The sequence below is a fragment of the Lepus europaeus genome, chromosome 1, assembly GCF_033115175.1.
Source record: "Lepus europaeus isolate LE1 chromosome 1, mLepTim1.pri, whole genome shotgun sequence".
In the NCBI taxonomy this organism is placed as follows: domain Eukaryota; kingdom Metazoa; phylum Chordata; class Mammalia; order Lagomorpha; family Leporidae; genus Lepus; species Lepus europaeus.
Window position 1 is genome coordinate 181,596,743 of NC_084827.1, and position 22,682 is coordinate 181,619,424.

At 67.3% G+C, this 22,682-nt stretch overlaps 1 protein-coding gene across 1 annotated transcript; it reads left to right on the forward strand.

The window, feature by feature from the left end:
- Positions 1-909: 909 nt before the first annotated feature.
- ESPNL (espin like) lies at positions 910-20,816 on the forward strand. Its single transcript, XM_062202656.1, has 9 exons — positions 910-1,203; positions 2,141-2,331; positions 5,405-5,591; positions 7,551-7,733; positions 11,418-11,549; positions 16,417-16,531; positions 17,032-17,135; positions 17,518-17,712; positions 19,281-20,816. The coding sequence occupies exons 1-9, from the start codon at positions 910-912 to the stop codon at positions 20,814-20,816; spliced, it is 2,937 nt and encodes a 978-aa protein (XP_062058640.1).
- The last annotated feature ends 1,866 nt before the right edge of the window (positions 20,817-22,682 follow it).

Below are 22,682 nucleotides of genomic sequence, written 5' to 3' on the forward strand. Positions count from 1 at the left end.
GTGCTCCCCTGGGGCTGAGCCACAGGTGGCAGGGGTGCAGCAGCTCCTGTCTAACTGTAATCTCCAGGGGCCCCCAGCCTCTTGGCGCTGGAAGAGGCTGTGCGGCCCTGGCTTCCCCAGCAAAGCACCTTGGCCCGCCCAGACCCTTGAAGAGAACAGTCTGGAATCAGGGCTCACCTGGGCCTTTGGCTGCAGCCGCAAAGACTCGGCCACTGGGGGCAGAGGCTGGGATGAGGCCGAGCCGTGGGACTCCCATTCCCCCCAGAGGCCTGCCTGTCCCCATCACAGGCCCCACAGAGGCTCCCGCGTCCCGGGAGGGTCTTGGGAGCCTGCAGGGACGAGGGCTGACAACCAGGATCCCAGCGTAGATTCAGGGGCCCTCGGTTCTCTTGGTGATGATGTCACCAAGGAGGGGCACTGTGGTGAGTCTGCCTCCCTTGAGACCTGGAGGGAGCCTGTGAGAGCTGCCAGGGGGGCGCTCCGGGGGCTGTGCTTTCTGGAAGGAAGGGGGTTGTGGACGCCTCTGCGTCGCCCTGCTGGAAGTCCCTCCATGCCGAGACACCTGATGGCGCCCCCTCTACTCCCACTCTGCAGTGGGAGTGAGAGGCAGGTCCCAGCCACTGCACATCTGGGCCGCGGGGCGCGCCTCCCTCTTCTGGCCAACCTGGTGCAGACCCTTCCCCTCCGACGCCTCCCACCCCCCAGCTCTGGGCACCTGGCCCGTGGGCGCCAGCAATAGCTTGGGCAAGGCTGCAAGGGCCGGTCCCCAGGGCCTGGCCCCTCCTGCTGCCGCCTCCCATCTGCCTGTGCCTGCTTATCGGGTAACCAGAGCCAGCAGCTGCGTCCACGCCTGAAACAGGAAGCCTGCCGGGCCTGGCCATGAGCTGCCGCCGAGAGCCTGGCCGGAGCATGGAGGAGCAGCGGGCGCTGGAGGCTGCCCAGGATGGGGACGTGGCCACCTTGGAACGGCTGCTGGAGGCTGGTGCCCTGGGCCCGGGCATCACAGACACCCTGGGGGCCGGCCTGGTGCACCACGCCGCTCGGACTGGCCACCTAGACTGCGTCAAGTTCCTGGTGCAGCAGGCCAAGCTGCCCGGCGACCAGCGGGCCCACAACGGGGCCACGCCGGTGCACGACGCCGCTGCCACAGGCAGCCTGGCCGAGCTGTGCTGGCTCGTCCGTGATGGGGGCTGCGGCCTGCAGGTGAGTGGAGGGGACAGCCTGGCAGCTGCTCTCTAACCCACAGGGGTGGAGCGAGAAAAGGGTGGGCCAGGAGGCCGGACGCCCGTCGCCCTGGGTCCTGTTTCTCTCAGGGACTTGGTGGGCGGTGTCCACCCCCCGCCCCTCCCCATCCTCCCAAACATTGCAAAACCCTTGGGAGGGAAGACCACCTCCCATCTCCCCCTCTGCCGCAGCTGAGTACAGAGACGCCCCCCAGGCACTTCCCACCCCTCCGCACAACTGAGAGTGCTTGGTGAGGTCGGGCTGGGGAGGCCTGCCAGGCTGTGGGGGCAGTGAGGAGGAGGCACTCAGGGCTCAGGGACTATCCTGTCCAGGGCGTTTCCACCAGGGCTCCCCCCTCCCCCTGCCCAGTCCCCCTCAAGCAGGCAAAGGACCGTGGCGCTGTGGGTCGCTCTGGCTGCCATCCCGGGAGGATGCTGAGCCCGTCTCAGGCAGGCCTAGGGCACCCACGCTGGGGTCAGACCCCCAGCTCCTGCCATGACCCCAAGGCAGTGGCGGGACCTGCGCCTGTTTCTGGATTCGTTTGGGATCATGGGGCCTTTGGGGGGATGCCCAGGTCTCCTGGACATTCAGCACCCACTTGGAGATGCTCCCGGGCCTCAGGGACCCGTGGCGGAGAGGGAGGGACAGAGGCCTGGAGGCGGGAGTGTAGGGACCGTGTGGGCAAGGGGGGCTTTCTGACCGACCACGAGCAGAGTGGGCAGGGCCATGGGGGCAGGGATGGGCAGGATTCCGGGTGTGGGACTCCCAAGACTGGACTGGAGTCGGCGCTGCCTCACCTCGAGCAGGCTGCCCTGCTCTGTCCAGCAGCAGGACCTGCGCCCCGGCCAGCCCCAGGCCACCAGCACAGGCGGGCTGGGGTCTGCCCCCAGCTCATGCTCTGCCGGTGCCTCAGTAGGACCAGGATGCCTCAGGCGTCTCCCCACTGCACCTGGCCGCCCGCTTTGCACACCCCACGCTGGTGGAGTGGCTGCTGCACGAGGGCCACTCGGCCACCCTGGAGACACGAGAGGGGGCCTTGCCTCTGCACCACGCTGCTGTCAGTGGGAACCTGACCTGCCTGAAGCTCCTGACGGCCGCCCACAGCAGGTGAGAGCCCAGAGACCCTCCTTGGTGGGGGTGGTGCCCCGGCGGCCAGCTGGCCACTGAGCGCCTACACCAAGGAGGACCAGGGTTGGTGGGGGTGGTGCCCCGGCGGCCAGCTGACCACTGAGCGCCTACACCAAGGAGGACCCGGGTTGGTGGGGGTGGTGCCCCGGCGGCCAGCTGACCACTGAGCGCCTACACCAAGGAGGACCCGGGTTGGTGGGGGTGGTGCCCCGGCGGCCAGCTGACCACTGAGCGCCTCCACCAAGGAGGACCCGGGGGCAAGCATGCAGAGACCATAAAGTCAGTCTGAAGCCTCAGGGTGGGCAGGAGCAGAGCAGGGGAGTCTCGGCCGGGTCCAGCAGGACACGTGGCACGTGCAAGGGGCCTCGGTGGGGCAGTGGGAATGGCTGGGGCACTCTGGGTGCTAAGGGCAACTCCCAGCCCCTAGGGCATCTCGGGGCTGCAGACTGCGGGGACTACGGGCCTGCCGGTGGCACTGTGGACACCTGCCCTCGGCCGAGGGGAGCAGAGGTGGTTCAGGGGGCTTGAGGGCACAAAGGCCACCCCGGCCAGCCCTGATTCCCTCCTCACACTGCCTCGTCACCTGAACTGGGAACCCCTGGGGCTGGGAACTGGCCTTGTCACCTAGGAGTTGGTCGTGCCAGGAAGGGAGCCGGGGTTGGACAGGCTGGTCGAGCCAAGGGCAGTAGGACCCCTCGCCTGTCCTGGTCCTTGGTCCTTGTCCTGCACGAAGGCCCAGCCCACTGCAGCAAGGACCACTTCCATACTGCAGTGCACTGTGGGTGCCCAGGCTGTGTCCCGGCTCAGAGAGGAGCCTCCACACCCCCCAGGAGCCCCTGCCTCTGGCCACGCTTCCTCTCTCTCTCTCTCTTTTTTTTTTTTTTTTTTTTTTTTTTTTTTTGACAGGCAGAGTGGATAGTGAGAGAGAGACAGAGAGAAAGGTCTTCCTTTTTGCCGTTGGTTCACCCTCCAATGGCCGCCGCGGTCTGCGCACTGTGGCCAGCACATCGCGCTGATCCGAAGGTAGGAGCCAGGTGCTTCTCCTGGTCTCCTTTGCGGGTGCAGGGCCCAAGCACTTGGGCCATCCTCCACTGCACTCCCGGGCCACAGCAGAGAGCTGGCCTGGAAGAGGGGCAACCGGGACAGAATCCGGTGTGCTGGTGCCGCAAGGCGGAGGATTAGCCTGTTAAACCACGGCGCCGGCCTTTTTTTTTTTTTTTTTGACGGGCAGAATTAGACAGTGAGAGAGAGAGACAGAGAGAAAGGTCTTCCTTCTGTTGGTTCACCCCCTAAATGGCCGCCACGGCCGGAGCTACACCTATCCGAAGCCAGGAGCCAGGTACTTCCTCCTGGTCTCCCATGCGGGTGCAGGGCCCATCCTCCACTGCCCTCCCGGGCCACAGCAGGGAGCTGGACTGGAAGAGGAGCAACTGGGACAGAACTGGTGCCCCAACCGGGACCAGAACCCAGAGTGCCAGCGCCGCAGGCAGAGGATTAGCCTAGTGAGCCGCGGCGCTGGCCTGTGCCACCTCTCTTTGAGGGAGCACCCCGTTTGGAAGTCTAGTCACCTGACGTCCCCACATTTGTGTGGGACAGGGTTCCTGTGCCTGGTCTCCCCATTCTGGACCCAAAAGGCCTTTGGGACTCGCTTCTGCAGCTCTTCCCCAGGGTGTCCACCTCGCCCCCCAGCCTAGCCAGTCACGGAGCAGCTCACGCACACACCCTGAGGGAAGACCCTGGCCCTGGCCCACAGCCTACCTGGCCCTGACCGCAGCAGCTGGGACAGTGTGTGTGCTCCAGGGCCCCCGGCCTGCTGGCTGCTGCACTGGCAGCTGCTTATCCCAACCTTGGCTCCGGCCACGGCTCCCCGGCACGGTCGGGTGGAAGCTGCACCCTCCCTTCGTGAAAGGCACCGATGTGCGTGTGCTGCCCCTTAGGGTGCGTTCCTGGAGTGGACACCCAGAGCCCGACAGGCCAGGCGCTGACCACCGGCTCCTTTGTGCCCTCGCTGGGAGCCAAGGAGAGCAGGCACAGGTTCTGGCAGGAACTACGGTGGGGGTGCTGGGGAGTGGGGAAAATCCTGCAGCTCTGTGCCTCTGTTTCCCCTCTGCTGGCTGAGGCCTGTGGCTGTCCAGGATGAGTGGCCCACGTGCTCTGCTGGGGGTGGGGCAGCTCCAGGTCACTGGGATTCATGTGACAGGAGTGGCGAGTGAGCTCTGGGGGCTCAGGAGAGGCGTCCAGGCTCAAGGGCCCCCGGGGAACAGGGGCTGGGCCGGGGTGAGGCTGGGTGTGCAGCACGTGGGAGCCTGGAGAGCCGAGCTCGGCGGCCCTGTGGCTCCTGCCCTCTGTGTGGCACTGTGACCCAGCCCTGGTCCAGCACAGCTGCTCTCCTGTGGTGGGGACACTCCAGCCACGGAACATTCACTGAGAGTTGGTGTCAGTTCTGTGCCTCTGGGGACGACTGACAAGTCCGCACCAGCCTGAAACTGTGACCCTCTTGGCTGATGTTAGTAACCCAGACCCAGGAAAGGAGGGAGAAGAGACAGGCGTGCGGGACCACGCGAGGACCCGGCTCAGGGAGGGGACCCGAAAGCCTGGGCAGCAGCTGAAGGAACATGGGCGATCCAGTCCATAAGGAGAGGGGAGCCAGGGTCAGCCTTGGGCAAGGGACCAGTGACTGGCCGCTGGGGACCAAGGACACACCTGGGGCTGACAGCCGCAGGGGGGCCGAGCTCTGCCTGCTCTCCATGCCCTGGGGCTGGGGGAAGCCTGCAGGCCCCACTGTGCTCACCAGCCCTGCAGAGTGCCCCCTGCTGGTGAGGGCCAGCTTGATGGGGGATGGGCACAGCTGGAGTCCAGCGGCCAGGACACCCCCAACCCCTGTTGCCGGTGCCCTTGGGTGGTGCACAGCATGTGCACTTCGCTGGCTATGGAGGAGGGAGGTGGGGCACTAATCCATGGGCCAGGTGGCCAGGCCACCCCAGCCCCCTCCATCGGGACCCTGGCTCCACCAGCCCCTGGCCAGTCACTCCGCGCCCTGCCTCCCCTGCAGCAGCGTGAACCGGCGCACGCGCACTGGTGCCTCCCCACTCTACCTGGCCTGCCAGGAGGGTCACCTGCACCTGGCCCAGTTCCTGGTGAAGGACTGCGGCGCCGACGTGCACCTGCGAGCTCTCGACGGCATGAGCGCCCTGCACGCCGCAGCCGCCCGCGGCCACTACTCGCTCGTCGTCTGGCTGGTAAGGGGGAGCCAGGGTCGGGGAGGGGGATGCCGGGAAGTCAGCCCTGCAGCAAACAGAGCCTGGGTGAACTTGGGGCACACAGGGCATCTGATGTGCCAGGCCGGGGCCCCCAGCACGGACACCTGCTCTGTGCCTCCAGCCTCCGCTCCAACTCGAGAGCTTGCAGGGCTGGGGGCCATGCCAGCCCCCTCTCCAAGCTATCTTAGGTCCCCTTGCCCCTGGGCAGTCTCCTGGGCTCTCTCAGGGTCACTGCTGTCACCTGTGCCCACACAGGCAGTGCCTGGCCCATGCCATTTGGTCACATGTTCAGATCCCTGGACCAGTCCCCACCCTGAGACCCCAGGGCACAAGGTGGCTGGGGTGGGGGGGCTCCTACCTCCACCACGGGAAAGCAGGGTCTAGGGAGCTCCAGGAGCCCCTCAGAGAGACCCGTGGAGATAGGAGTAGGGGAGGGCCGCTCGGGCGAGGGGGCGGGACAAGTGGGGGGGCCTCAAAGTTTCCAGAAGGAAGCACAGCTCACACAAAGGCGGAAGAGTCTGGCCGGGGGCCTGGGGGTGGAGGAGCCAGGGAGGACAGGGCTCCCCTTGCCTGAGGGTGCCTTCCACGGAAGCTGCTGTGGAGGGCTCTGAGTCACCCTGTCATCCCAGAGGGGCTCCATTTCCACTGAGACCCCCCACGACACATGGGGCTCCTCTCCTGAGTCCCCTCCACCCATAAAGCCAGCTCTTCCTCAGCTCACTGCTGCCTCAGGGCCTTTGCATGTCCGCCCAGCTCCCAGGCGTCCTCCACAAAGCCAGCGCCTGACTCTGCCTGGGCGGCTGTCTCTGTCCACCCCGCAGTGTAGTCCCAGGAGCTCTGTGAGGACAGGGGCCTTGTCCACCTGCTGCACTCCCAGTGCCGGGCCCACAGTCGGGCTCAGGAGGTGTTCACTGGATGGATGAGCCAACGCAGGAAGAGCAAAGCTTGCCCCGGCCCCAGGATGCTGTCCGGCGGGGCTGCCGGCCTCCCTGGCAGCACCTGCAGCCCCCCAGCACCCCACCTGTGCAGGCCCTGCCCCCACTCAGTCCTCCAGTGCCTGGTCCCCTTGCTGCCATCACTGGCCCCGTGGACAGACTCGAGCTACGGGCTGTGCAGGGGACACAGCAGCAGCCCTGGGGGTCGAGGTGCTGGCAGGGAGCAGGGGCCTCCGCCGAGGCTTGAGTGACCTGTCCTGGGGAGAGGGGTCGGGGCCAGAAAAGGGCAGGGCTGCCTGGGGAGGACCTCACGCCCAGGCCGCCATCCTGGCCCTCGCAAGCACGTTAGCGTATGGGGTCAGTCATTAATGCTCGCGACACTCACCATGCCCACGGCCTGCCCCGTGTGGGGAGATGCCACGGCCACACACCCATCCACCCCTCCATCAGGGAGGCAGGATCGATCCAGCAGCGCCCGTATCTCCTTGGCAGAGCTCGGCCAATGGCTGTCACCGCACGTGAGCCAGAGAGTTGGCCTGTAGAAGGCCGGGTGTGGGTGTTGGTTCCGACACCCCGAGAAGCCGGGTGCTGCGGGGTAGGACCTGAGGGCTGACGGGAGTTGGGGGCTGGCCTGGCACTTGTTGGGGTCCCCAGCTCCTGGCCCACAGCCCTTCTCCCACAAAACGCCCTTGCTGGAGCCCAGTTCAGGGCCCCCAGCTGCCCTACTGTCCTCAGGAGCCAGGGGCGGCGTTTGTCCGTGGGACATGACCCTGGGTTTGAGACCGGGGACCATGGGGTCTCCAAATCATTGCTGCTCGTGTCACCCGTGCTGGCCATGGGTGACACGCTGCCCTGGGGCTAGAGGGGCATGCCCAGGGGACATGTGAGCCGGCCCTGCCCTGCCCGAAGGCCACGCTCACCTCCGCACTGGGCTCCCCTCCCTCTGGCCCCACCTCCCCGGAGCCAGCACCCTGTGTCCAGCCTCTGGCACCTGCTTCCCCAGGTCACGTTCACCGACGTCGGGCTGATGGCACGGGACAACGAGGGGGCCACGGCCCTGCACTTCGCGGCTCGCGGCGGCCACACGCCCATCCTGGACCGGCTCCTGCTGATGGGCGCCCCCATCCTGAGAGACTCCTGGGGCGGGACCCCCCTCCACGACGCTGCAGAGAACGGGCACATGGAGGTAGGGCAGGCACCTGTCAACGCGCCTTCAGACCCCCACAGCAGCCCCGGGCCCGGCGGCTGCCGCTCCCCTTTGACACATGGTACGCCGGGGCTCAGAGGCACTGAGCCCTGTGCCCAAGGCCAAGTGGCAGGATCCAAACTCCACGCTCCCCCCGTGCAGAGTCCCCTCCCTCTGCTGCCTGCTTGGGGCCCGGGCTTGTGGCACCTGGGCTGCGGGCTCAGCCTTGCGCGGCTGGGGTACAATGTCAGCCCCTCTGCTCCCATCCACACCAGTCTGGGAGCTCCCCTGGCGCAGTCTCAAGGAGAGAGCACCCAGGGACCTAGCACGGGCAGGACGCTCACAGCCGGCCCCCACCCGACTCCAAGGCCTCCCCCCACCTTGTGACTGGAGGGGCCAAGGGTGTCCCATGCCCGGGGCAGACGTCTGGGAGCAGCTCCCAGCCACAACCCGAGGTATCCCGGGCAGGTGGGCGTGTCTCAGTGGTCGGAGCTGGAAGGACCATGCACAGAGCAGGTGATGGGGGCTGGGATCCCAGCCACAGTAGCGCCGGGGTGGGGGTGGTCTTTCCCTGACTGCCCACCCTCAGGCTGAGCCGCCCTCACCCCTCAGCCCTGCACAGCTCACAGCCCCAGCTCGGCCCCTCCAGCTCTGTCCCCTGCCCCTGTCCTGCGAAGTGACAAAGAGTCTGGGAGTAGATGCCCAGGGCGGGAAGAGCGGCCCCACGGGCAGCTGGCGGCAGGAAGGGCTCTGAGCCCAGTGCTCTGTGGCTCCAGGCAGCCTCTTGGGGGACCCAGCTGGGCCTCCTGAGTGGGGGCGGGGGCAGGGTTCTCACACGTGTTCATTGAAGCAGCAAGATCTGTTTTCAAGTGAAATGTTCTGTAGGAGCCGAGCGTTTCATAGAAAAGCCGAGTGCTCTGGCTCGCCCCTCCCTCGTGGGAAGATAAACCCACGGCGCCTCCGAGCCAGGGCTTCTTCCTCTTAAATGCTCCGTGGAACCCGGAAGCTGCCCCGGGAGGGAGCAGGGAGCCACGTTCTCGTGCCCCGAGCGTGAGGGACTTGGGGAGGTGATGGGATGCGGGTTTGGAAGGTGAGTTCATTTGGGTGCAGAAAACCGTGGAACCCACGCCGAGCTGTGGCTGTGCAGCCCCGAGCCTCAGCCTGGGACCCCGCGTCCCTACCAGAGCGCCCGTTCCGGCCCGGGCCCACGCTGCTGACCCAGCTCCCTGCTGCTGCCCCTGGGAAGCAGCAGGTGGTGGCTCCGTGCTTGGCCTCTGCCGACCGCCCGGACGGAGCTCCCGACTCCTGGCTTTGGCTCGGCCCAGCGCTGGTTTTTGCAGGCGTTTGGGGAATGAACCAGCAGGTGGAAAATCCACCCCCCCACCCCCACCCCGCCGTCACTCTGCCTTTCAAAAAGGTGAGATAACATTACTTTTTATTTAAAGAAAAAAAGGAACCGTTTTCAGTGGTTTGGGGCTTGTAGAGAAGTTGAGAAGTTCCCAGTGGCCCACACCCATCCCTCCTCTCCTTAATGGCTCAGGGAATTGTGCGGGTACTGATCCACAGCTGATAGTGTTACCAGCTGAGGCCACTTGTTCAGAGGCCCTTCACCACCACCCCTCTCTGTCCCAGAGCCCACACGGCATTCAGCTGCCACGCCTCCTTGGACTCCTCTTGGCTGGGACAGGTCCTCCCCCATTTTAGAAACAAGGGGGAGCACTTGGCATCTCATGTCAGGGTGCCGGGTTCAGCCCCGACTCCACCTCCCACGTCGGGGTGCCGGGTTCAGCCCCGGCTCCACCTCCCACGTCGGGGTGCCGGGTTCAGCCCCGGCTCCACCTCCCACGTCGGGGTGCCGGGTTCAGCCCCGGCTCCACCTCCCACGTCGGGGTGCTGGGTTCAGCCCTGACACCACCTCCATTCCAGCTCCCTGCTAACATACGCCCTGAGAGGCAGCAGGGGTGGCTCCAGTGTCTGGGTCCCTGCCACCCACGTGGGAGAAGCAGGTTGAGTCCGCCGCTCCTGGCCTCAGCCTCACCCAGCCTGGCCAGTGCAGGCATCTGGGAGTGAGCCAGCAGACAGGAGACCTCTGGATGTCTCTGCCTCTCAGATAGATAAACGTTTAAAACAAGAATGGCTCGGTGCCTAGCAGCCCCAGAGGGGCTCAGTGTGTTTTATATTTCGCTGTATCAGTCTTTGTCTTGGAGTGGTATGAATTACATTGATTTTGGCTTTTACAATTTTTGGTTATACTAAAAGGTCCCCTACGTTTGCTGCTGTCACTGTTCTCTGCGTGCAGTTTTGGGGGTGCCGGGTGCGGTCATGCCGCAGCTGATCCCCAGAACCTGCCCTCCTCACAGAGCTGGAGTTCTGTCCCCACCACGCACCCGACCCTCCCAGCCGCACTGCTTCCCGTCCACCTCCTGCTCCCTCGCGGGAGTGGGGTCCGCAGTCCCCGACCTCATGACGCTTCTGTCACTCAGGCTGGCGCTCCTCCCTGTGGAGACCAGGCGTCCCAACTGCGTCCCCTGAGCATTCGGGGGTGTTCGGGTGCTCCCCCCCAGCGGCAGGTGGCAGCTTGACCCCTACGGCTCGTGCTGGCCCCGCTGAACCCAGTAGAATCGCTACATTCACCCCATTACTTCTTACCTGGTAAGCCGCCTGGCACTCCGGGGGTAAATCCCACTTGGTCGCGGCGTAGTTAGCGCTCCTTCTGTGTAGCTCAACTTAACTTGCTAATGTTTTGTTGAGGATTTTGGTCTATTTATTCTTTTTTTTTTTTTAAAGATTTATTTATTTATTTGAAAGGCAGAGTTACAGAGAATCAGAGGCAGAGAGAGAGACAGAGAGAGAGGTCTTCCATCTGCTGGTTCACACCCCAGGTGGCCGCAATAGCCGGAGCTGTGCTGATCCAAAGCCAGGAGCCAGGAGCTTCTTCCAGGTCTCCCATGTGGGTGCAGGAGCCCAAGGACTTGGGCCATCTTCTACTGCTTTCCCAGGCCACAGCAGAGAGCTGGATGGAAGAGGAGCAACCGGGACGAGAACCGGCGCCTATATGGGATGCCGGCACTGCAGGCGGCGTCTTTACCCGTTACGCCACAGCACTGGTCCTGGTCTATTATTCTTAAGTAAACTTGGCCTATAATGTCCCTTTCTTATTCCATCCTGGTTGGATTTTGGTTTTTAGGTTATGCCATGAATTAGGATTAAAATTTGGGAAATTTGGGTCATACAGAGTTGCTTGTTTTTTAAAGTTTTTTAAAAAATTCATTTGAAAGGCAGAGCAAGAGGGAGTGACGGAGGGAGGGAAAGAGAGCTGCGGAAGCCTCAGGGAGCTGCCTGGGCCTGGGGCAGAGTGAGGACCCCACAGTCCATGCCTCCTCGCCTCCAGGCCAGGGCCTGGGTGGGGAGAGGAGGGCCTGGAGTCCTGGGCGTGGTCGGGGGCGGGGCTCCCCAGCCCAGGGCTGCACTGAGGGACACACAGCTCTGAGAGTGGCTGTGAGAATGGCAGCCGCTCGCACTGAAAGCCTCGGTGGTGAGGGTGGACGGGCGCTGGGCCCTCACGGGAGAGCCAGCCTCTGGGCGGGAGCAGGTGGGGCAGGCAGGACCCTGCGCAGCGTGGCTGTGGGTGTGGCTGTGCAGCCCCGAGCCTCAGCCTGTCTCCCACGGTGTCTCCTCCCACAGTGCTGCCAGACCCTGGTCTCCCACCGCGTGGACCCCTCCCTGCGGGATGAGGACGGCTACACAGCGGCGGACCTGGCCGAGTACCACGGACACCGCGAGTGTGCCCAGTTCCTGCGGGAGATGGCCCGGCCGGTAAGGGTCCCATCTGTCCCGGAGGGCGGGAGGAAGGCCTGGGCCCACACCGAGCCCCACGTGACGCCACGAACAGGGGCCGGGGCAGGATAGAGGGAGCCAGCGCCACCAGCTGCCGGCAGGCGCTGAGGCCAGGCTGTGGTGGAGTCTATGGCAGGGGTTGTGGGGGCTGTGACAGGGTCACGATGGGGCCGTGACAGGGCCGTGACAGAGGCTGTGGCCAGGCTATGCCAGGGTCTGGCTGTGGCTGGAACTTGACCAGGTCACGCCCATCACTGGGCCCCAGAAACCACAGCTCCAGGGCCCAGGCCCCAGCCGAGGTGGCCTCAGCAGCGGGCAGCCTGGTGCAGTGGGGGTGGGGTGGGGTGGGGCAGCTCATCACGTGACTCCCGGACTCGCGCTTCCTCGCGCCCACCCACCACCCCCATCCGTAAGGACGCGATCTCTCCTGCCTGTGCCAGCCCTGCGCACGACCGGGCTCCTCGCGTGCTTGGTGAAGGGTTGGCAGAGCAGAGCACGGGCGGAGGGCCGGGCGCCTGGTGGTGGGCGGAGCAGGCGATGGCCAGGACCGGGTGGCTGGTGGTGTGGTGGAGGCCGTGCCCTCGCTGTCCGAGCCCTGGGGCACCACCGGGATGTCCGTCCCCACTTGCCACAGCGCTGGCCACACTCCTTTCAAGAAGGAGCCCTGGGGTCGCTGCCTGCCCCACTGCTGGGCCCGGCCTCAGCTGAGGGCACCCTGGCCTCCAGCCCTGGCTGTCCCCGAGGGGCTGCTGCACCCCCTCTTCCCTTGAGGGCCGCCAGCTGAAACCCACACCAGGCCTGCTGCGGTTTGGGGCGGCACGGGGGGCCCTGGGCCGTGCTGGCGCAGGAGCCTCAGAAGCGAGCCTCTCACCGGAGCAGGAACCCAGGCCCCACCGGCCACTGCGCAGGGGAAGGCCGCCCCGCCGTGGGCTCGAGAAGTTGGTGGCACTCGGCCGGCTTTCGGTGCAGACCACAGGCTCACAACCACGAGCTTGCGAAGGGCCCAGCGCCCTGCCCTCACGCTGGCCTCCTGGGTCTGCTGTGGGGCCTTTTCTGGGTGCCTGTTTGTCCCCCTGCCCGGGGATGGCAGCTCAGACTAGGAGGTGGGCAGCCAGCCAGTCTGCCAGCGGCCTCACCCAACCAGCACCTGCTACCAGACCCCTGGCCCTGTCCCGCCTGTGGCCGAGGCTTTGTGTCCAGGTGGGGTCACAGTCACCCACTCAGACCTCGGCATGTCGGCAGCCGACAGCTGGGTCCCTGGGCACCTGGGGTCTCTCCATCCTGGCTTTCATGGGGTCAGGGCCACCTCCCCTGAGGTGGGGACAAGTCACGTCGGGTGTGCCCTCCTCTCCCACCGCAGCCCCTTCCTGCCCGCATTGGGGTGCCCCTTCAGCTCCTGCCACCGGACCCTCAGCCTTGGGGCTCACTGGAGCCTCTAGGCACGCAGGTCAACACCTGCAGCCACATTTGCCTCTCCCTCAGCAAGTGCGAGTGACGGCAGGGGTGCCAGCCTCCCCTACTGCCCGGGCTGTCCCCACAGGCCACCTGCCTCGGGTTCGGCCGCCTCTGCTCAGCGAGGGGGCAGGCCGGCAGCTGCGGGCCGGGCAGGTAGGTGAGCCGCCTGATGCAGTATTGATGGAAACGTGATACGCAGAGGTCGCCGGCGCTGGCCTCTACTCACGTCGGCCTTGGAATCCGTCATTGTCCGCTGACACCCAGCCCGGGTCTGTGCCCCCTCCTCGAGGACGCGTAGGTGTCGGGAGAGGCGGCTGGGGGACTGAGGCTGGACCATCGGCGCCTGCGGGATTGCCCTCCACGTATCTGTCTCGTGGCCCAGCTGGGAGCCAGCACTTGGGGCTCAGCAAAGCCAGGCCTCGCTCTGCCGGGGAGGGGCTGGGCCTCACTGACCTGGGCTGCTGGGCTGCCAGGCACCAGGCACTGGGCTGCAGCTGTGCCACCGTGTAGTCCCCACACGTGAACGTCGAGTCCCCAGCACCTCCCAGGCCCCGGGCCGACCTGCTCATCCCCACCCTCACCTCTGAGCCCGTGCCCACCGGGGTCAGAGCTGGCTCTGCCCCAGCACATGCCTCTCAGCCTCGGTCTTCTTGTCTGTAGAGTGGGGCTGCAGAACTTTTGCTTTGAGAGTGAGCGAGGTGCCTGCCCCGGCTGGGCCCTCGGACCCCCTCATTTTACAGACGGGGAAACGGAGGCCTGAGAGAGCCAAGGACTCCCTGGGCAGCGTGGAGCCGGGCTGCTGGGCCAGTCACGGAATCTCAGCCGCGCGCTGGGTGTCCGGCTCTCGTCTCTGGGTCATGATTTTCTCGGCCGGGTGCATTACAGCCCTGTAGCCCGGCTGCCCACGGCTGCCCTCCATGTATAATGCATGGGACCGGCAGTGCTGCTCAGATCTCCCCAGGAGCACAGGGGCAGCGGCCACCCTCAGGGCCCTGTCCATGCCGGGCTTGGGGCAGCGCGCGGGCAGCTGGTAGGACGCAGGGACGAGACCCTGGCACCTGCTGCTCCCGACCACGTGGACGCGCCTCATGTGGGGGTTGGGAAACAGCGTAGCCGACTCTGCTCCCTGTCACTCAGAGGCCCTCACAGAGCCAGGGCTGACGACAGGGGCGAGGGCGTCCCGCCTCGGCCAGGCCCGGTGAGCGCGCAATCCCTCGTTTTCCCGGCCACTCGCTGGCGAGGCCCCAGGGACTCAGCGGGGCAGCCTGCAGGTGCTCCAGGGAGCCCCCCCCCAACCTCCTGCCTCTCCCCGGGGCCACAGGAGAGGGGTGGCCCCACATCCCACTTGGGGAGGGTGGAGGGCCCACCAGGCCCCCAGCTGTGTCCTGAGGGTGAGGGGCTGCCCCGTGGCCTCGTGTCCAGCTTCTCCAGCCGTGCCCATCTGTTCTGGGGTTCAGCTCCATCCTGCTCCTCGGCCAGCCTGCCCGCTGCTGGCCTGGGGGGCACGGCAGGGAGCACGCGTCCTGTGCCCATCGTGGGCACCGTCCTGCCGGGCGGCTCCCTGCACAGAGCCCTGAGAATGGCCGTGAAGGCCGCCAGGGCTTGTTGTCCTGGGACGGAGGGGAGAGACTGGCAGGCACATCCACGCACGGAGCCCACGGAGCCATGGGCTGCGGCCTCTCGGTGTCTGACTCCAGCCCTGCGGCAGCCCAGCTGGGGGCCTCGGGGGGCCCTCGCTTTCTCTGGGCCTTGGTCTGCCCAGCTGCGCCCAGGGAGCTGGGGTGGGGTGGGGTGGGGAGGGGGTTCCTCCGGGTGTTCTTTCTTCCCATGAGGCCCAGGGATCTCGGCGTCTCCCCACCCAGGGCCCACTCCCCTGGCCCTAGCCCTACCCCATGGAGACTTAAGGCAGGTGGTAAGGGAATCCACAGCTGCCCAGCCCGCCTGGCCACCTGACACTGGGGCCTTTAAATATTCATGTGGTACCTCCTGCTGGGGGCGGCCCCCTCGACAGCCCCCGCCCGCCCTCCCAGCTCCCGAGCTCTGAGCCCCGCACTGGCTCCCAACCTGCGCGTGCCAGGGCTGCTGGGCTGTCGGCGCAGATTCCAGGAGTGAGGTGTGTGGGGCGGCAGACGGTTTCAGGCTGTGCTCCCCAACCTGTACCCCGGTGGGCAGAGGATCCCGGCCAGCATCCGGCGGAGGGGCTGTATGTGCTCCGTGCTGGGAGGTGGGAGAGGGAGGCCGGGGAGGCCCAGGGCTCACCCCGGCGGGAGACTGGTCCGGGCTCCGGCTCAGCAAGGGTTGAGCAGCAGAGTGCTAGGCTGAGCCGCAGCGTGGGTCCTGGCCACACACGCAGAGTCCAGCTGGGGCCCTGCAGCCCTCGGGGGGCCCATGAGCATCCGTGGGAGATGCCGGCGGCCTCTTCCGGCTCTGCTGCCCTGGTGGGCAGGTGGGTGTGCCTGAGGGGACACGGCAGCCTGTGGCTGTGCTGCGAGACACGGGTGTCGGGGGCACGGCCAGGAGCCCAAGTGTGCACCCAAGACAGGGCCAAACCAGCCTCCGAGTCTCGGGTCAGAACCAGCTCAGAACCAGGTGGAGGCGGGCAGGCGCCTGCTCACCTCGGTTGGCTCCACGGCCTGGCCCAGACAAGAGCTGCAGACCCCCTGGGTCAGACCCCGGTGTGCAGGCTGAGCAGGGCTCAAGTGAAGGGCTCTCTGTGGCTGTCCAGCGGTCAGGGTCTGAGGACAGGGCAGGTGGCCCCGGCCAGGCGTGGAGGGCAGAGGCAGGGCGTGGTGCCTCTTGGTGGTCCCTACTTCTAGGTGACAGTCCTGGACAGTGAGTGGCAGGTGCCGCCCACACGGCTCTCACAGATGGGCTGAGAAGGCCTCCGGGTGTGCCGAGGCTGCTTTCTGTGTCCTGGCTGCACCGCTGTCCTCCCGGGGGGGCGAGGGGGGCAGAGAGCCCTGACAGCCCCCTGCCAGGAGGTGGCTGGGTCTCAGGCCAGGAGCAGGCTCCGCTGGGCACCCAGGGACCCCTCCCAGCCCACCCCCCTCCTCCCCGCTCTCCCCGAACCACCCCAGGACGAGGTCAGCACGAGTCGGACGGTGGGGGACACACGTGTGGGTGCACATGCACGTGTCCTCATAGGGCCACAGAGAGGAGCACAAGCCAGACCTGGCCGCGGGAGGGGTCTCCTGCTGGAGGTGGTGGGTCTGCCCTCAAACAGGTGCTCCAGACATGCGGGGAGCCGAGGGGACCGCGGGGCTGGGCTACCCTCGCCAGTCCCCCAGCCCTGCCTGAGCCACACAGCTCCCTGGCTCGCCCGCCTGCCTCACCCCTGTCTGGCAGAGCTGGACGGAGCCCTCCTGCTGACCAGGCCGCCCACCCCCAGCAGGTGCCCCTGCTCATGGCGCCCCCGCCCCCGCCATTCCCACCACCTCCGCTGTCCGCTGCCAGGCACTCCCTGGAGGAGGAAGGAAGAGGGAGCTCAGGTGTCAGGAGCCCCAGCCGTGAGTCCATGGGGCCTGCTGCACCTGCGGGGCCCTTGTGGGAGTGTCCATGTGGGGCTGTGTATATATGAATGTGTATCTGTTTCTGCAGGGCTATGTGTGCACATGTGTGGCCATGTGATATTGTGTGCATGTGTGTGTGTCTTTGTGTTTCTGGCTCAGGGTTGGGGCACGGGTGTGTGTGTGTCTTGTGTGCAGGGGCACGGGAGGCAGTGAGGAGGTGACCGTGTGGGGTTGCCTGGGCTGCCCCTGCCCTCCCAGCTCCTTCCAGTCTGCAGGGGGCCAAGGAGGGTCTGTGGGGTGGATGAAGGGGCCTGGCGTGGACTCATGATGTCCCCCAGGAGGAAGGCCCAGGATGACAGGCTGGGCAGGGCTGGTTGGGTCTTGGGCTACAAGCCCTGCACACTGGCAGGAGGGCTGCTTCCATGCCAGAGGCCTCCAGCCCTGTGACCTCGGCCTCAGTGGAAGCCCCACAACTCCATCCCCCTTCCTCTCTGCAGCTGCCTCTCTCAGCCCAACCTGGCCGGCCCAGCCCCCACTGAGGGAGCAGACAACCTGCGAAGCCCTGCCGAGGGTCACCACCAGTGCCCCGGCCACCTCCACGGTGCGTCCCCGCCTCCACCACGTCCAGCCAGCCCGTCCCGTGTCGTGTCCTTGGACGTGGCCCCAGGCCCGCAGCCTGGATAGTGCCGCTGGCCCCTGCTGGCGCCCAGAGTTCTGAGGGGCGGGAAAGTGGGGCGGCCACAGCTGTCGCCCACCACAGGAAACGCAGGTCCTCGTCCATCATCCCAGAGTCTGGCTGCCCAGACCACCCCCGGACCGGAGACGGCCGTGCCCCCTGGAAGCCATTGTGACCGCAAAGAAGCAGCCACTGCAGGAGGGGTCCACTGCCCCTGCTCCCCGACTCCCTGGGCCACACCCCCACCCCCACCCGGTGGGTCTGCCCTCCCCTCGGGGCCCCTGTGACCTGACCCCTTTCTGCACAGGGGCCAGAGATGGCAGCAAGGGACGTCCCCGAAGGCCTGGCCGGGCTGCAGCTAGACGAGCTGCCCTCTGGCGACCTCGACGGATTGGTGCCCACGCAGGACGAGCACGGCCAGCCCATCCCCGAGTGGAAGCGGCAGGTGATGGTGCGGAAGCTGCAGGCACGCCTGGGCGCCGACCCGGAGCCCCAGGCCCAGGTGGGGCCTGCAGAGAGGGGCAGCATGAGGCTGGGGGCAGGGCAGGCGGCAGAGACCGTGTCCCAGCAGGTGGAAGTGGGGGGGTGCCCAGCCCAGACCTGTACCCCAAGCGCACGCTCCCTGCCCCTCTAGGGCTCAGCTCTGTCTTGTGCCACACGAGGAGGCTAGATGTGGTCCGGGGTCCTGAGCTTCAGGGGCCAGGGTCCCAGTCCCACTGTCCTCCCACCTATGGAGTTCACATAGCTGCCCACCAGGACCAGGTGCTGTTCTCGCCTGGCACTCTGCAGCAGGAAGACAGGTGGCAGGTGCACCCAGGTGTGTGCGGGAGGGCTGGTGCCCTCTGTGCCCGAGACCCTGAGCTGGAGGCAGAAGAAATGAGGGAGGGGCTCAGGCCAGCGGGTGTCCCGAGGTGGGGGTGAGCTGGTGTCCCAGGTGGGGGTGAGCTGGTGGCTTAGGTGGGCTGAGCTGGTGTCCCGAGGTGGGGGTGAGCTGGTGGCTTAGGTGGGCTGAGCTGGTGTCCCGAGGTGGGGGTGAGCTGGTGGCTTAGGTGGGCTGAGCTGGTGTCCCAAGGTGGAACTGAGCTGGTGTCCCGAGGTGGGGCTGAGCTGGTGGCTTAGGTGGGCTGAGCTAGTGTCCCAGGTGGGGGTGAGCTGGTGTCCCAAGGTGGGCTGAGCTGGTGGCTTGGTGGGCTGAGCTGGTGTCCCAAGGTGGAACTGAGCTGGTGTCCCGAGGCGGGCTGAGCAGGTGGCTTGGTGGGCTGAGCTGGTGTCCCAAGGCGGGGCTGAGCAGGTGTCCCAAGGTGGGCTGAGCTGGTGGCTTGGTGGGCTGAGCTGGTGTCCCAAGGTGGGGCTGAGCAGGTGATCCAGGTGGGGTGAGCAGGGGGCTTAGGCGGGCTGAGCAGGGGGCTTAGGCGGGGTGAGGTGGCAGTGGAAGCTGGCAGCAGCGAGCACCCGAGCAGAGCTGGGCTGTGTCAGCTTGGATCCCGGCAGCCCCCTCTGGCTGCGGAGGGCGGTGGCCCCCGCCTGTGACCCTGGAGCCCTAGCCGTGTGTCCCACAGCCCTCTCTGGAGCTGTCCTGTCCAGCGCCATGGCTCCAGCCACGCGCAGTCAGAGTTCACTAAGAGGCACAGGCCTGCTTGTCACCTGCTCACAGGGGCTAACGCCTGCAGCCTGGCCCGGCCAGAGGGGCTGGGAGCCCCAGGGGCTGAGGGCTGGGCAAGGCGGGGTGGGCAGGGCCCAAGGACCTGCAGAGATGCCCAGCACCTGGGGAAGTAAACAGGCAGGCAGGCTGAAGGGGTTGGGGGTATTGGCTCCGTCACAGCTCAGCCGGTGCTGCTGGGGGCAGGGGAAGGGGGACAGGGAGCGCGAGTGTCTGGGGCTGCCCAGCCTGCCGGGAGTGGGCGGGAAGGGGCTGGGAGGGCGCTGAGGATGGAGCCTGAGCTGATGTGGGGAGGAGGGCAGAGCAGAGCCCCCCTCCCCGCCCCACTTCCAAGAGGGCAAAGCCGGCCAGCTGGTGTCCAGCACAAACTTGCCCTGTCCTGCGTGTGACCCCGCCCCTTCCGCACCCAGGACGGCGGTGGGGGCCCGGGCCCCGCGCAGCAGGCGGCGTGGCGCTACTCGCAGACCCACCAGGCCATCCTGGGCCCCTTCGGGGAGCTGCTGACCGAGGACGACCTGCTGCACCTGGAGAAACAGATCACGGACCTGCAGCTGCGGCGCCGCTGCCAGGAGTACGAGAGCCAGCTGGGCCGGCTGGCGGCCGAGCTGCAGGCCCTGCTGCCCGAGCCCCTGGTCAGCATCACCGTCAACAGCCGCTTCCTGCCCCGGGCGCCCGGCGCCGAGGGCGAGGAGGCCCCGGCCCTGGCCGGCGTGCTCCAGGGCCCCGCGGAGGCGGCGCCCGGCGGGCAGCCCCTGCCCTTCTGGTGCAATCACACCGGCCGCCTGGTGCGTAGCCTGTCCCTGCTGCTGAAGGGCGTGAACGGGCTGGTGCAGGCCGAGGAGACGCCAGGCCCCCAGCCCCCGCAGCCCCCGCAGCCCCCGCCTAGGGAGGCCCCGGCCGGCGCCCCTCGAAGCGAGGCCCAGCGCGAGATCCAGGAGTGGGGCGTCTCCGTGCACACGCTGCGCGGCAACTTCGAGTCGGCGCCCGGCCCGCCCTGCGCCTCAGCCCCAGGCCCCTGTGAGCCGGGAGCCGTGCCTGGGCAGTGCCCCCGAGGCTGCTGGGCGGCTCCTCCCCAGCCCCAGCCCCAGGGCGGGCCGGCCGACGCGGAGGAGGCCAGCGACTCGGGCATCAGCTGCGAGGAGGCGGTGTCAGAGGCGGGCGCGGCCTCCAGCCCGGACCTGGCCAGCCTGCGCAAGGAGCGCATTGTCACGCTCTTCCTGAGCCACTGGAAGAGGTCGGCCGACACGCCGGCCCTCAAGGCCGCGGCCTGCAGGACCCTGGAGGCCCGCCGCGCAGCCGGGGGCCCCCGCGAGCCCCGGCTCAGCCACCTGTGGCAGCAGAGGAGCATCATCGCCCACCTGCTGGGCACCTGGAAGGCCATCATGGCGCACGTGCCGGCGCGGCAGCTGCGGCGGCTGAGCCGGCAGCCCCGCGGGCCCCTGTCCCCCGAGCAGTTCCTGCCCCACGTGGACGGGGCGCCCGTGCCCTACGGCAGCCTGTCGCTGGACCTCTTCATGCTGGGCTACTTCCAGCTCCTGGAGTGCGACCTGCCAGCCGAGGAGCGCAAGATGCGCCACCTGCTCTGCTTCGAGGTCTTCGAGCACCTGGGCGCCCACGGCTGGGAGGCGGTGCGAGCCTTCCACAAGGCCGTGACCGATGAGGTGGCTGCCGGCCGCCGTGCCTGGACCGATGGCTTCGAGGACATCAAAGCCCGCTTCTTCGGCTCCGGCCGGGGTCCCGCCTGGGACTCGGAGCCGGGCCGCAAGTCGGGCCTGACTCCGCTGGGGCCGCGGCCGCCGGCGCCCGGCCCCGAGCCGGCAGCTCGGTGGCTGGGCTCCGGCTCGCGGTGGGGCAGCTTCAGCAGCGAGGACATCTGCGGCTACATCGACCGGAGCTTTGCCTTCTGGAAGGAGAAGGAAGCTGAGATGTTCAGCTTCGGGGACTGACTGGGGCCTCTTCCTTTCTCTCGCCTGGTGGCCAGGGCAAGGCTGGCCGGGGCCTGCTCACAAGGTCCTCTGGGCGGGGGCTCAGCCACCCACCCCGCTCACACCGCCTCGCTCCCTGTGTCCACCCTGCAGCCAGGGGCTGCCGTCCCGGCCTGGCCCTCTGGGGCCATCCCCTGGGCACCTGGGACACCAGCCTCCTCCGCCTCCCCTCCCTCCCCAGCCCTGCACTGCCCGGCACCCTGTCCGTCGGTTCCCTGCTGCTGGCCCTGAGGCTCGGTCTGCCTTCCACTGTCCAGCAGAGCCTGGGCCGGCAGCCCTGGGCCCTCCTGCCACCACCTGTCTTGGTGACTTGGGCCACAACCCGGCCCCTCCCACACTTCTCTTTTCCGTCTGGGGACAGTGGAGGGGACAGGACTCAATGGGCCTCTGGTCAGACCAGGTGGGGCCGGGCTGCCCGGGTCTCCAGGCCAGGAGAGGGCCTTTGGGAGGGGACCCTGCTCCAGGGCACTCAGAGATGTGGCTGCCCGGCCCACAGCTGCCAGCACCTCCCAGGGCCACAGGACAGACGGGCTGCATGTGGTCCTTAGAGAGTGCCCCCCTCTCAGAGGCCAGCCGCCGGCCCCCAGGGACAGCCCACAACAGGGTGGGACACATGGGCTGCACCTTGATGAGCACTTGACTGTCCCTGGGGCAGCCCTCACCCACGTGGGCAGAGGGTGCCGTGGGGTTGTGTGCAGCGTCACGTGAGCTGGGCACTCACTGTGCAGTGTGGCTTGTCCCCTGCTCCCGGTGGCCGTCAGGAGGGTGGGCCACCACCCAGGCTGTGGGGTCCAGGAGGGCTGGGCCGAGGGAACGTTGGGGAGGGGCTGCGAGTGTGAGCCAGCCTTGACGGACAATGAGGGAGTGGGACAGAGGTAGTTGGGGCAGGGACAGGCCCCCTCGGGAGTCCCCTGCTGCGTCTCCCACTGCTGCTGGGGAGAGGGGAGCCCCGGTTCCTGGGCGCTGTCAGAGCAAGGAGGGGGTGCTCCCAGGGAGATACGGAGTCGGGAGAGGCGTTGGGCGGTCAGGGCTGGCAGGCCCGCAGGGCAGTGTGGTCAGCCAGTGCCTGGTGGCTGTCCTCCAAGGGCCTGCTTGCAGTGGGCTGGCCAGGGGCCGGGCTCCCCTGGATTCCTCCTGCTGGGGACACTCGCCATGGAGCACCTGCACCTGCTAAAGACCCCCTACCTGGCTGACCCTCACCCTGCCAGAGCGCCAGGACGGCAGCCCAGGCCCACCGAGCCCGTACAGGGTACAGGGGAGTCCGTGGTCTGCCTGCCCCGGGGGGGTGTGGACAGGTCCCCCGTGTCCACTGGGGGCCGTGGGCATCTCAGACAGCCAGAGGGTAGGTTCTGCCACGCAGGGTGCCCACGAGAGCGTCCCGGATGGCCTCTCTTGGTCGTTGAGGGGGGTCCTGGCTCTTGGCTGTAACCTGCACCCAATAGAGGAGGATGAAGGGTCCACTGGGCACAGCCACTGCCCGGGCTGGCAGGGGACTGGGGAGCCCTGCGGTGGGAGTGTCAGAGTGGACACTCCGGTGTCTCCTGGAGCCCCCTTGCTGGACAGGGGGTTCCAAGGCCCTGCAAAGGAGGTGACCGGTGTTGGCAGCAAGCACAGAGCCTGACCTCCCGTCGCTCCCGGGCGGGGGGGGCTCCTCACCAGGTCAGGGCGCCCCCCCAGGCTCGGGCAGCCCCTCCACAGACCCCAAGCCTCATGTTCCCAGCTCGGGGGCAGCCCACAAGCTCCTAGGCCCCAGGGGGACTTGGAGATGGGGGGGTGCTGGGCAGGGGGTAAGGTGGAGGCTGCTTGGGGGAGCCGCCCTGGGGATTC